At 36.6% G+C, this 13,455-nt stretch overlaps 1 protein-coding gene across 1 annotated transcript in view; it reads right to left on the minus strand.

The window, feature by feature from the left end:
- The window catches only part of LOC147822415 (uncharacterized), an 87,815-nt gene that overhangs the window by 12,693 nt on the left and 61,667 nt on the right, over window positions 1-13,455 (minus strand). Inside the window, exons 4-5 of the mRNA XM_087196843.1 lie at window positions 7,510-8,588; window positions 6,589-6,648 (exon numbers count right to left, since the gene is read on the minus strand). Of these exons, the coding sequence (XP_087052969.1) occupies window positions 8,529-8,588 (60 nt within the window). The 3' untranslated portion in view covers window positions 6,589-6,648; window positions 7,510-8,528. The remainder of the gene's footprint in view (window positions 1-6,588; window positions 6,649-7,509; window positions 8,589-13,455) is intronic.

Raw genomic sequence — 13,455 nt, forward strand, 5'->3', positions numbered from 1 at the left:
CAATTCCAATTGAGATCCCAGCAGCATACTTCATAGACCTCGAGAAAACAATCCAAAAATTCATTTGGAGCAAGGAGAGACCCAGGATAGCAAAAGCAATTCTAGGTAACAGAGACATGGCAGAGGGTATCACAATCCCCAACCTGCAACTCTACTACAAAGCTACTGTGATAAAAACAGCATGGTACTAGCAAAGAAACAGGCTTGAGGACCAGTGGAACAGATTAGAAGATGCAGAAACAAGGCCAGACAGACTCAGCCATCTCATCTTCAATAAAGGAGTCAAACACCCTCACTGGAGGAAAGATAGCCTCTTTAATAAATGGTGCTGGAAAAATTGGGCTTCAACTTGCCAAAGATTAAAACTAGACCTGTATCTCTCACCATGCACTAAACTAAAATCAAAATGGATTAAAGATCTAAATATTAAAATAGAAACTCTGAACCAGTTGGAACAGAGGTTAGGTAGAACCCTTGAAGACATCGGTGGAGGAAAAGATTTTATGAACAAAACCTCAGTTGCCCATGAACTAGCACAAACAATCAACAAATGGGATCTCTTCTTATTAAAAAGCTTCTGCACAGCAAGAGAAACCACCAGCAGTGTGAAGAGACAATCCACAATGTGGCAAAAAATCTTCACTTGCTCTTCCTCAGACAAAGGTCTACTATCTCGAATCTATAAAGAACTTAAAAAGATCAGATCTCCCAAATTTAAAGACCCAATCCAAAAATGGGCATATGAAATGAACAGACATTTCTCACACAAAGAAGTAGAAATACCAAATAAATACATGAAAAAATGTTCAACGTCACTGGTCATTCTAGAGATGCAAATGAAAACAACGCTGAGATTCCACTTCACTCCAGAAAGAATGGCTGCTATCATGAAATCAACCAATAACAAATGCTGGCGGGGCTCTGGGGAAAGAGGAACCCTGCTCCACTGCTGGTGGGAGTGTAAACTGGTGCAACCACTGTGGAAATCAGTATGGAGATACCTCAAAGAACTAGGACTGAAAATCCCATTTGACCCCACTATTCCACTGCTGGGGATCTTCCCCAAAGAATTAAAAGAATCATACCACAGTGATATATGTGCACCCATGTTCATAGCAGTGCAGTTTGTAATAGCTAAAACTTGGAAACAGCCCAAATGCCCATCAACTGGAGACTGGATCAAGAAAATGTGGTTTTTTTATAAAATGGAGTACTACTCAGCCATAAAAAACGAGAAATTAGAGACATTTATAGCTAAGTGGATGCACATTGAGGCAATACTCTTAAGTGAAATCAATAGGACACACATGTGTAAATACCAAATAGTTTCTCTGGTGTGAGAAACTGAAAGTGTAAATAAGGACTAAATGTATAATAGGTCATGTGAAACAGGAAGAAAAGGGGAAAAGGGGAAGGAAGTGGGAGGGCTAGGGGAAAGGATAGAAGGGAATGGGATTAATATGAGAAAATGGAAAAGTAGGAACAAAATCTTTGTAAATAGGGAGGGCTGGAGGGGTTGAAGGGAGGGCTGGACAAAGGTGAAAAACAAGAACCAAGAGAGATTATGTAAAGGTGCAAATTTCCAATGATGAAGGTCATTATATTGTATACCTAAAATGTACCAATGATTAGAATGAATAATCGATAATGTGAAATAGGAAGAAAAGGTCCAAAGGGGTAGGGGTAGTGGGAGGCACAGGGGAAAGGAAAGAAGGGAAAGGAAAAAATGCTGAGAAATGGAAAAAATGGAAATAAAGTCTTTGTAAATAGGGAAGGGTGGAGGGCATGAAGGGAGGGCTAGGAATGGGGAAAAAATAAGAACCAAGATGCATTATGTAAAGGTACAATTCCCAATGAGGAATGTAATTGTGTTGTATACCTACAATGTACCAATAAAAGAATTTAATACAAAAAAAAGAAAAAAGAAAAGAAACAAATCATCGACAAAGGAAAGACCATCAGAATCATGGCAGTCTTCTCAACACAAACCCCCAAATCAAGGAGAGCCTGGTGTGAAGTATTTCAGGCTCTGAAGAAAATAACTTCCAACCTAGACTGTTGTATTTTGTAAAATTATCTTTGAAAATTGATGGGAAAATTAGATACTTGCACGCCAAAGAACACCTGAGAAATTTCATGAATACCACACCAGCACTTGAAATGTTTCTAAGCAATATCCAAAAAAAAAAAAAGACAATGAAGGTCACAACTCTATGAGGCCAAACAGAGGGAAGCCACCAGGCAAGGTAGAACACTAAAAGGAAAGGGGGGGGGGGAGTAAGAAATAAAAGGGCCAACAGCAGTAAAATATCATGACAAGAATGAGTCAATATCTATCAAATATAACTATCAATGATAATGGTCCCAATTCACCAATCAAAAGAAATACACTGGCAGAATGGATTAAGAAGCAAAATCCAGCAATATACTGTATACAAGAAACAGACCTAACTCAAAAGTAAATTTATAGCCTGAAAGTTAAAGAATTTAAAACAGTTTTCCACCTGATAGGAACCCAGAAAAATACAGACATAGCAATCTTATTTGCAGACAAAGTAGATTTCAAACCAAAACTAATTAAGAGAGACAAAGATGGCCACTACATCATTGTGAAGGGAACAATCCAAGAAGAAGAGATGACAATCCTAAATATGCACCAAATATGAATGCCCCCAACTATACAAAACAAATATTAATGGACATGAAAAACCAAATAAGCACTAATACAATTATAGTGGGGGACCTCAATACCTCACTACCACAAATAGATCATCTAGACAAAAAATTAACAATGAAATTCTAGAACTGAGCCAAGCTACAGAATAAATGGACAATATATGTGTACAGAATGTTCTACCCCACAAAATCAGAATACATTCTTTTCAACTGCACATGCGTCATTTTTCAAAATAGACCACATGTTAGTTCATAGGACATGTCTAAGTAAATGTAAAATAATTGAAGTTATCCCTTCTTTATTATCAGACCATAGTGAAATAAAAGTGGAAATCAATAACATAAGAAATGCAAAACTCCCACAAACACATGTAAATTGAATAACACCCTCCTGAACAACCAATGGGTCAGAGAGAAATTAAAGAAGAAATCAGACAGTTTATACAAGTAAATGATAATGCCAGTACAACATACAGGAATTTTGGGGACACAATGAAAGCAGTTCTACAGGGGAAATTCAGAGCAATGAATAACTATTTTAGGAAAACAGGGAGAACTAAGTTAAATAACCTGATGCAGAACCTCAAGCTCCTTGAAAAAGAAGAGCATAACAGACCCAAAGCTCATACAAGAAAAGAAATTATAAAGACCAGAGCAGAAATAAATGCAATGGAGACAAAGAGAAAGATACAAAAAATTAATGAATCAAAGAGTTGGTTTTTCAAAAGAATAAATAAAATCGGTAAACCTTTAGCCAATCTTATCAAAAAAGGGAAAGAAAAGGCTCAAAACCATGCAATTAAGAATGAAAAAAGTGAAGTCACAACAGGCCCAGCAGAATTCCAGACAATCACCAATACCTACTTTGAGAACCTGTACTCTAATAAAATGGAAAACACAGAAATGGACAGATTCCTAGACACACATGAATTGCCAAAGTTAAATGAAGAAGATATAGAAATTCTAAACTCCCCAATTAAATAAGTGAAATTGAAAATGTAATAAAAAACTTATGAAAGAAGAAAAGCCCAGGTCCCGATTGTTTCACTGCTGAATTCTACAAGGCATTTAAAGAACTATTACCATTACTCTTTAAATTCATCAAAGAAATTGAAAGCAAACCAGGAATTCCAAATTCATTATTGGAAGCAAGTGTTACTTTGATTCCAAAACCAGGGAAAGACACAACCCAAATAGAGAACTACAGACAAATCTCCCTAATGAAAATAGATGCAAAAATCCTTAACAGGATACTGGCTAACAGAATACAGAGGGTCATCAAGAAGATCATACACCCTGACCAAGTTGGATTTATCCCAGGGATGCAAAGATGGTTCAATATTCATAAATCAATAAATGTAATACACTATATTAACAGAGTCAAGGACAAAAACCATATGATCATCTCAATAGATACAGAAAAGTCATTTGACAAAATTCAACACCCTTTCATGATAAAAACACCACAGAAAATTGGAATAGAAGGTCTTTATCTCAACATGATTAAAGCTATTTATGAAAAAGCAACAGCCAACATCATACTAAATGTTCAAAAACTGAAATCTTTCATGCTAAAATCAGGAACAAGACAAGGATGCCCACTATCAGCACTCCTGTTCAGTATAGTTGTGGAAACATTAGCCACTGTAATTAGAAAACAGAAAGAAATAAAAGGAATAAAGATAGGAAAGGAAGAAGTGCAACTGTCATTATTTGCTGATGATATGATACTTTATATAGGAGACCCAAAAAACTTGGTCAACGGTCTTCTAGACCTAATTGACAGATTCAATAGAGTAGGTGGATGTAAGGTCAACACTCAAAAAACAATAGCCTTTGTATAGACAAATAGCAGACTCACTGAGAGAGAAATTAGGGAAACAAATCCTTTTACAATAGCATCCAAAAAAATGAAATATCTATGAATCAACCTAATAAAGAAAGGAAAAGACCTCTACACTGAAAACTACAGTACTCTGAAAAAGGAGATTGAGGAAGATATAAGAAAATGGAAAGACATCCCTTGTTCCTGGGTAGGAAGAACCAATATAGTGAAAATGGCCATACTTCCAAAACTAATATATAGATTTACTGGAATGCCAATTGAAATGCCAACAATGCACTTCACAGAATTAGAGAAAACAATCCTAAATTTCATTTGGAACCAGAAGAGACCTAGAATAGCAAAAGCAATTATAGGCAACAGAGACATGGGTGGGGGGTATCACAATCCCCAACTTGAAACTATACTCTAATGCTGCTGTGATAAAAACAGCATGATATTGGCAAAGAAACAGACCCAAGGATCAGTGGAACAGATTAGAAGATGCAGAAACAACTCCAGACATACTCAGCCACCTCATGTTTGACAAAGGAGCCAACCACCCTCATTAGAGGAATGATTGTTTATTTAATACACAATGTTGGAAAAACCGGATTTCAACCTGCCAAAGATTAAAATTAGATTTATACCTATCACTACGCACTAAACTAAGATTGAAGTTGATTAAGGATCTAAATAGTAAGTCAGAAACACTAATCTTGCTGGAAGATAAGTTAGGTAGAACTCCTGAAGATATTGGCTTAGGAATAGACTTTATGAACCAAACCTCAGTAGCATGGGAAGTAGCAGAAAGAATCAACAACTGGGATCTCATCTTAGTAAAAAGCTTCTGCACTGCAAAAGAAACCACTACCAGAGCTAACAGACAGCCTACAATGGGGAAAAAAAATTTTAGCAGCTGTACCTCAGACAATGATCTACTATCTAGAATATATAAAGAATTGAAAAAAAGTCAGACCCCCCAAATTCAAAGACCCAGTTCAAAAATGGGCATCTGAAATGAACAGACATTTCTCAAAGAAGTAAAAACAGCAAATAAATATATGAAAAAATGTTCACCATCACTGGTCATTCAGGAGATACAGATGAAAACAACACTGAGATTCCACTCACCCCTCAAAGAATGGGTGCTATCAAGAAATCAACCAATAAATGCTGGTGGGGGTGTGGGGAGAAAGGAACCCTTCTCCATTTTTTCTGAGAGTGCAGACTGGTGCAACCACTGTGGAAATCATTATGGAGATACCTCAAAGTACTAGGGCTAGAGATCCCATTTGATCTAGCTATTCCCCTGCTGGGTGTCTTCCCCAAAGAATTAAAAGAATCATACCACAGCGATATATGTGTACCCATGTTTATAGCAGCACAGATTATAATAACAAAAGCTTGGAAACAGCCCAAGTACCCATCAACTGGAAACTGGAAAAAGAAGATGTGTCTTTTTTAAAATATAAAATGGAGTACTACTCAGCCACAAAGAATGAGAAACTAGAGATGTTTATAGCTAAATGGATGCATATTGAGGCCATAGTCTTAAGGGAAATAAATCGGAGACACATATATAAATACCCAATAGTTCTCTTGTGTGAGAAACTGAAAGTGTAAATAAGGATTAAAATGATCAAAATGAAAAATTGAATATTTGAAATAGGAAAAGTTCTAAAGGTGTAGGGATGGTGGGAGCAGAAGGGGAAAGGAAAGAAGGGAAAGGAAAAATTGTGAGAAAAAAATGGAAACAAAATCTATGTAAAAAGGGAAGGGTGGAGGGGGTGAAGAATGCACAGGCATTGGGGAAAAAATAAGAACTAAGATACATCATGTACAGGTAAAAGCACCCAATGCTAAATGTAAATGTATTATATACCTAAAATGTACCAATAAAAGAATAAAAAAATAAACAGGCATATTAATTCTTCTTAAGTTACATAGGATCTATGGCTGCTGTCCCCAAAGCCTCCACTCTGTGTTCCCTGGAGCTCCTCACAGCCTTGGTTAGCTCGGGCCACAGGTGTGAGGGATCCCCCAACTCTGCTCTCTCCTCAAGGGTGTGAATTTCTGGGAAGCCTCACCATGATCCGAAGTGGCTGTTGTATATTTATCTCAGATTCTTGCTCATGTGCATGGTTATTCTATAAAAAATAAATTAATAATTTAAAACATAAGGTAGTTTATTAAATAAGAATATAATTATTATCTTTATTTTTGTTTCACTCATTTCCTTCATCAGAATGTGAGCTGAATGGGTATTATATATATCTATTCCTTTATAACATTGATAGAAATGGTACTTATTCAATTTATTCTGTTTTATGGAGCACAACAACTAATATTGGTTATTATTGTCAGTTGAAAACTAAAAAGGGTTTCAAGCTACAGCAAGATTTATATGAAAACATGGAAATATATTGACAGATCCTGAAGAATATAGCTCAACCTCCAAAATGTTAAATTTGATCTAATTAAGTAGATTGAAAGTAGATTATCAAAATCTTCGGAATTGATGGGAAAATTGAATGTGTTTTAAATAGTACTGTAAAGAAAATGGAAGAAATTATGCTAAAATAGTCTTTGTAATGAACTAACAACTGAAGATGAAAAATAACTGTCAGAAAATATGGAAAGAGAAAATGTGAGTTTAAAATAAATGTAAAAAAATTCTTATTTTGACAGATGTTTGTTGTATTAAATAGCTTATTAAGGCATTACTTCCAAAAATTAATAGAAAAGGGAAAATAAAAGAATATCACCAATTTAAAAGGTAGTTCCTATTAAAAATTGAGGAAAAAAGTTAAAACAGCAATGATTTCTAAGAAATTTTTCATGTATTAAGAAGACACATTTGCACTCTAGATATCAAACAAAACAATGTTTAACTAACACCATTAACTGTGACAAAATGTCAAGCTATAAAAGGTAAAATTTATAATGATTTCTAAATTGAAAAGAAAACCTTTGTTGCTGAGAAATTATAAAAATAATAGGACACCCACCTCTACTGGAACACATTACATTTCTTGGAGGATACATTTTCCAAAGATGGAAATGGAAGAGTATCATGAAGTCCTCATGATTTGGGTGTGGTTTACCTGCAGTCACGTGATGGACTGCAGCTCAGGGTGGTGTGGAGCTTGAAATCTGAGACCTGAGGCCCTAGTGGGATAGGGTGAGGTCTTTGGGTGCTGCTTCTAACTGTGAGCCCCAGTTATTCCCCATTAGAGAGTGCTGCTCTGAGACAGCCTGACCTCTGCTCTGTCTCTTCTTTCTTTGTCACCATGAGCTTCCTTCCAAGGCCCTCTCTGTGAGAGGTCACTGCCATTGCCTCCCCTACAGGGGCTGAGCTGAGAGGACTGTATGATCTTGGACTCACAGCCTCCTGATTGTGACCTGAAGGAACCTACTGTCTTTATACTGCACTCAGGGCCATATTATTTTTTTACCTGGTGATCAAACTCCTGACTTTGGCTTGCAAGGAAGGTGCAGTGCCATTGAGCTAAATCTCCAGCCCTCACATGCTTTTTAATAATACAAAACAGGTTAGTACAAATGCCATCATTTTGGAGCTCTATTTGCAGAAATATTCATAGCACTGTAGCCAGATCACAGTGTGAATGTACTTTTCTCCTTTATACCTGTTCACAACAATGACAGGCTGGTACTGCATATAGAGAAACTGTATCTCGGAGGCAAAACAGACATTTAATGATAAAAATTTTTTAAAGATTAAAAAAAATCCAGCTTCTTCATTCTAAGAGTGGAACCACACACACACACACACACACACACACACACACACACCACTCACACACTAGCAGCTCTGCAAGGAAGGAAGGTTAACCTTCCATGTTCCCTCTGGAAAGCCAGCCATGATGCCATGTGTGAGTGCCTGTTTCTTGTTTTTTTCTCCCTGCTTTCTATATATTGGGGTTCTGTGTGCTCCAACATGCTGAAAAGCTGTCCTCACCCTTTGGTCAAATTGTGAATAAACTTGTGTTACTGTTTTCTCACATTTTCAAGGGCAAGTGGGCAAATAATCCAATAGGTAGGTGCTGGATTCAGGCCTTTGTGGTACCTGGAAACAAAATATACATCGGTAAAACAAAATATAAATTAAAAATTTAAGAAGGCTATAGGTGCTGGGCCTAAATATGTGCCTTGGTTAACTAAAATCAGGATAAAGCCCAATGATATCTGTGTCTCATTTTATATCCACCTCTTTTATTGCATTAAAGTTTGGGGTGGCTGCACCCAGGCCTGGTTGTCACTTAGAGAGTGTCTGTCTAGGAGCAGTCAGTACAGGATCAATACCTATATCTACCCAGAGGATGCCCTGCTAAAGACAATACATCCAGGTACTTCCATGACCTGCAGGAAAACCAAGTGCTAGCTTTTGCCACATTCTGTTCCACATCCCCAGAGCTGCACTGTGAAGGTCCAGCCATTGTCCTGCAGTCATCTTGGATTCCAGGATCAGGAGCGCCTCTAAGTGAGGTCACCCCACAGAGAACAGTGAGCACCACAGTGAAGCCAAGGCCTCTCCCCAAGCAGAGGCCATGTTCTGCTGGGAGCAGGATCCCAGCCTCAGGCCTGGAGGAGTCCAATCAGGCCCCTCACAGATTCAGCCTGAGAGGAGGCCCTGCCAGACCCAGCCAGGTGCCTACCTGCCTGCAGAGCAAACCACCCAGCCATGGAAGCTCCCATTCTTGCCTTCCTCCCCTTATCCAGAAATCCTCAGAGTGACCTTGAGCTTATGTTTGCCTTCCCTACCAGGGTTGCCCAACAAAAGCTCTTTCTCTCCCCTCACCACTGCTCATCTCCTTGATGGACATTTGGGGCTGCAGCCCAAGCCTAGGTGTGGGGAAGCTCAGCTGGGGCTCTAATCTGGTCACAAATTAAGTCTCTGCCTGCTAAAACATGCATTAAATGATTTATAATTCTTAATCTGAGGAAAAATAAGTACAAATGTGAGAATTGAACACATTTCTGGAAAATATTACTGACATTTTACAAATGTTAAATGATATGTAAGGAATAATTTGTGTCAGACTGCATAATACATAGCTTGTATCAATGAAGTTGTTACATTCAAATCATTCAAACAATTCAAATTATAAATAACTACATTGAGACAAAGAATGGAACAGAAACTTATTTAACTAGTGATAAAATTAAGAATTATATTAACATTTTGTTTTACTGGAATTATCAAAAATATGGAGAAACGTATGACCTCTGACACAGTCGCCAAAGCATACCTGCGCAGAAAGACAGCCTCTATAGAAAATTGTCTGGGAAACTGGTTGTCTCTGAATAAAGGATGGAAGCTGGACCCATGTCTCTCACCATATATTGAATGTAAAACCAAATGGATCAAAGATCTAAGGATTAGAATACAAACACTTATCCAGCTGGAACATAAAGTAGGTAAATCTTTTGAAGTCAAAGGTATAAGCAAGACTTGGTGAAAAAAAAGTACAAAAAAAAATAGCAAAAATCAATAAATGTGATCTTATGAAATTAAAATGCTTTTGAATAGCAAAGAAAACAACCATATAGAGACACAACTTACAGGATGGGAAAATCACTGCAAACTATTCCTCAAACAAAGGAGTAATATCTAATATATGTGTATATCACAAAAAATTATACCTCCTAAAATGTACAACCCAATCATAAATGGGAAAGTGAAATGAATAGACACTGCTCAGAAGTATAAATGGCCATTAAACGTGGAAAAAATATCCAACATCTCTGGCCACTAGATAAAAATAAATTAACCCTATGATTTCCTCTTACAGCAGAAAGACAATCATCAAGAAATTAAATAATAATAAATGCCAATATGGCTATGGTAAAAAGGAACACTTCTACCTTGTTTATGGGAATGTATATTTGTACACCAATGGTAAAAATCAGTATGACAGTACCTCAAAGAACTAAACATATATAAATTCCATTTGACCAAGTTATGCAAATTCTTGGTATTCTGCAAAGAAGAATTAGAGATATTATGTTACAGTGATACATTCATGTCTATATTTATAACAGCAAAATTCATGATAACTAAATTCTGGATGCAGCCTATGTGTCCAATAGCAGAAAAGTGGAGAGAGGAAATGTGGTATTTACACACAGTGGAGTACTAGTCTGCCAGAAAGAAAGATAAACTTGAGTCGTTTGTAGATAAATGGATCCACCTTATTATGGATGTTATTTAGTTGTTCTCCCAAAGCTTAAAGCCGTAATAGATGAAGCTTTTCACAGGTACCTAGATCTAGAATATGAATAAGATTTACAAGTGAGATAACTAGATTAGTTCACTGATTGGATTAGCATGACTTCTGGATGTGGCTGAATCGATATACTGAAAAAAGAAGACCCACACTGGGTACAAGTGGCACCAAGCCCTAGGCTTGTAGCCTGTCTGGGATAAAAGAGAAAGGGAGGCTGGATGTTGATGCTTCCTCTTGCCTGCTATGCCATAAATTGTTTCTCCTCTGCACAGCCCTTCTGCTATGCAGCCCTACCTCAAAGCCTGCTGATGGACTGAAACCCCTATTAACTCTGAGGTAAAATGAGCCTTTCCTCCCTTAACTTGTGTGTGTTTGGAATTTTGTCTCAGCAATGAGAAAATGACAGACACATTTTGAGCCATAATGTTAAGGTCAATAAAACAGAAACAAGGTAAAAAATCTAATGATTTCTCTTTCATGAGAAACTGAAATTAAAGAGCAAAATAAAAGTTTAATAAAAGCAAACAGAGTGATAGATAGACAGGAAGGGTCAAAGAGACCCTGAATGAAAAGAGGCTTAAAGGAGAGGGAATGTAAAAATATTCAAGATGTGTTACGTACATGTACCAAATAATCACATTATACATTGAAATGATAAATATTCTATGTTGCAAACAGGAACTAAAAGTAATAATAGTAAATATGTTAATGAAAATAGAAAATGGGGTTCTAGAGGTGCAGATGGGTAGGAAGGGGAGAGGAATTAAAATGCATCAGATGTGATAGGTCCATGCACCTCTTCCCCGAGGCAATCTTCATGCACTCAGAACATGTACTAATGAAGTAAAATGTACAAACAAAAGTATGTACAGTGAACCTGGCTGAGTCTGTCACTCAAGTTCATTAATCACTATTGTACTTTTAGTTGTTTTCATCTGCCTAATTTCTTCCTCTATATCTCGTCATTTTTATTGTAAATTCCAAATCATATATATTTAACAATTTACATATATATACTATATATGTTTATATTTCTTTAAAAGAAATGTTTATGTATAATGTTTATATTTCTTTATAAATGTAAATCTTATATTTCCTTTAAAAGTTATATTAAATTTGATTAAAGTTTGTAATTCATTTTTTAAAAGTAACATGAATTATAGTTTTGAAATTAGAATAGAAATAAATTTCCTGTTTTTCAAGCTAACCATATGTCAAGAATCTGGGTGCATGTAACTAAGTATAAATATAAAAGTACTGAAATGAAATCTAATTAACAGCTTATTTTCTCATCTACAGTGGGCTCATTCATGGGACTCAGACCTCATGTGGCTACTTGAGGGGCTATTTAGTTTGCATTGAGCAGGATAAATCCTTCCATTTTTCCTACTATTTTCTGAGGCTTAACATGATGAACTGGTTTCTTACCAAGTGCTGAAGTGATCAGTAACATGTTAATTTTAGCATCATTATGCATGGATGGATCTACATTCACTCACAGTTTTTGTTCATTGATGTTTAAGTGGCCTCATTTTAGTCCAGCATGAACTTCTTAGTTTTCCTCCTCTCTCTGTCAAGGCCCAAGCTATCTCAGAGAGCTTCCTTGCCATCCATCTGGTAAAAGGCCATGGAAGAGGAGCATCTGGTATACCTTTTGCTCCTCATCTGGCTTCAGATACTTGTCCAAAATCCAGTGCAGTGACAAATGGTACTGTTGATAAATACATATGAGAGCTTGTTTTCTTAGCCACGTTCCTGAAGTTGATCAAAGAAAAATGGCTAAGGATTCTACACATGTAATAAAAGACAATTATGAGTGTGTATTAATACTTTTAAATTACACTAGAGATAATTTTGTAAAAAAATCAAATCTAAGCTATTCTAACCAGAAAATCTCTCTCATCTGGCAGAAAAAATTATTCCTGTGCTGTACACATTAAAACTCACACAAGGAACACACAGAATGTGTAAAAATCATTTCAGTGTGCATTTCCAGAAGCATGGATGTTTTTTAAATTTTCACAAATCATTCCCTGATTTGGTAAACCCCAACTAGTTTTACAAATGCATGCTTCCTCAGCCAAGCATATATCTTAATACAGCATGTCTATATAACTAGGGATACTAGAAAAAATGTTGAGAGATTACTTAATTACCCAGTTTGGAGCTAAAGTCATTTTGCTGAGTGTTAATGCAGTAGTCATTGCCGTTTGAGAAGACTTAGCAACTCCTAGATTTCACACCTTAAATGCCTGCCAATGACAGTTTCCATCATTTCTTACTATGAGTACCGAAAGTTATTAATCTACCACATACTGCAAGAAGGAAATGAACATCAATATTTTTTAAAGTACAAACCATTCAAGGGTCCAAACATGGGGACTAATTAGTCCAAATCCCTTTGCAATGAGGAACAGTGTTCTTTGGATTTCCTGGAGTGTCTCTAAGGGCCCTGCTGAGGTTTGAAATTGCTGCCCTGAACTACATACTTGGAAGGATGTAACAATTGTCACATAATCACATGAACCTGTCCCTAGTGACAACAACTGGACCATAAAATTCCTATTGAAGTCTTTAAATAAAGAAAGACTGAAGAGGTTTCATCCTTGAAAAATTGGTTCATCCATACTTCGACATCTTACATGGGAAAAAGAGCTACTGGAGGAACTGGCTATTCACAGTGTGGACCTGGTGAGTGTGGGATAT

Source organism: Heterocephalus glaber, unplaced genomic scaffold, assembly GCF_053883595.1.
Source record: "Heterocephalus glaber isolate CG9 unplaced genomic scaffold, H.glaber_assembly_v1.0 deba00001620, whole genome shotgun sequence".
In the NCBI taxonomy this organism is placed as follows: Eukaryota; Metazoa; Chordata; class Mammalia; order Rodentia; family Bathyergidae; genus Heterocephalus; species Heterocephalus glaber.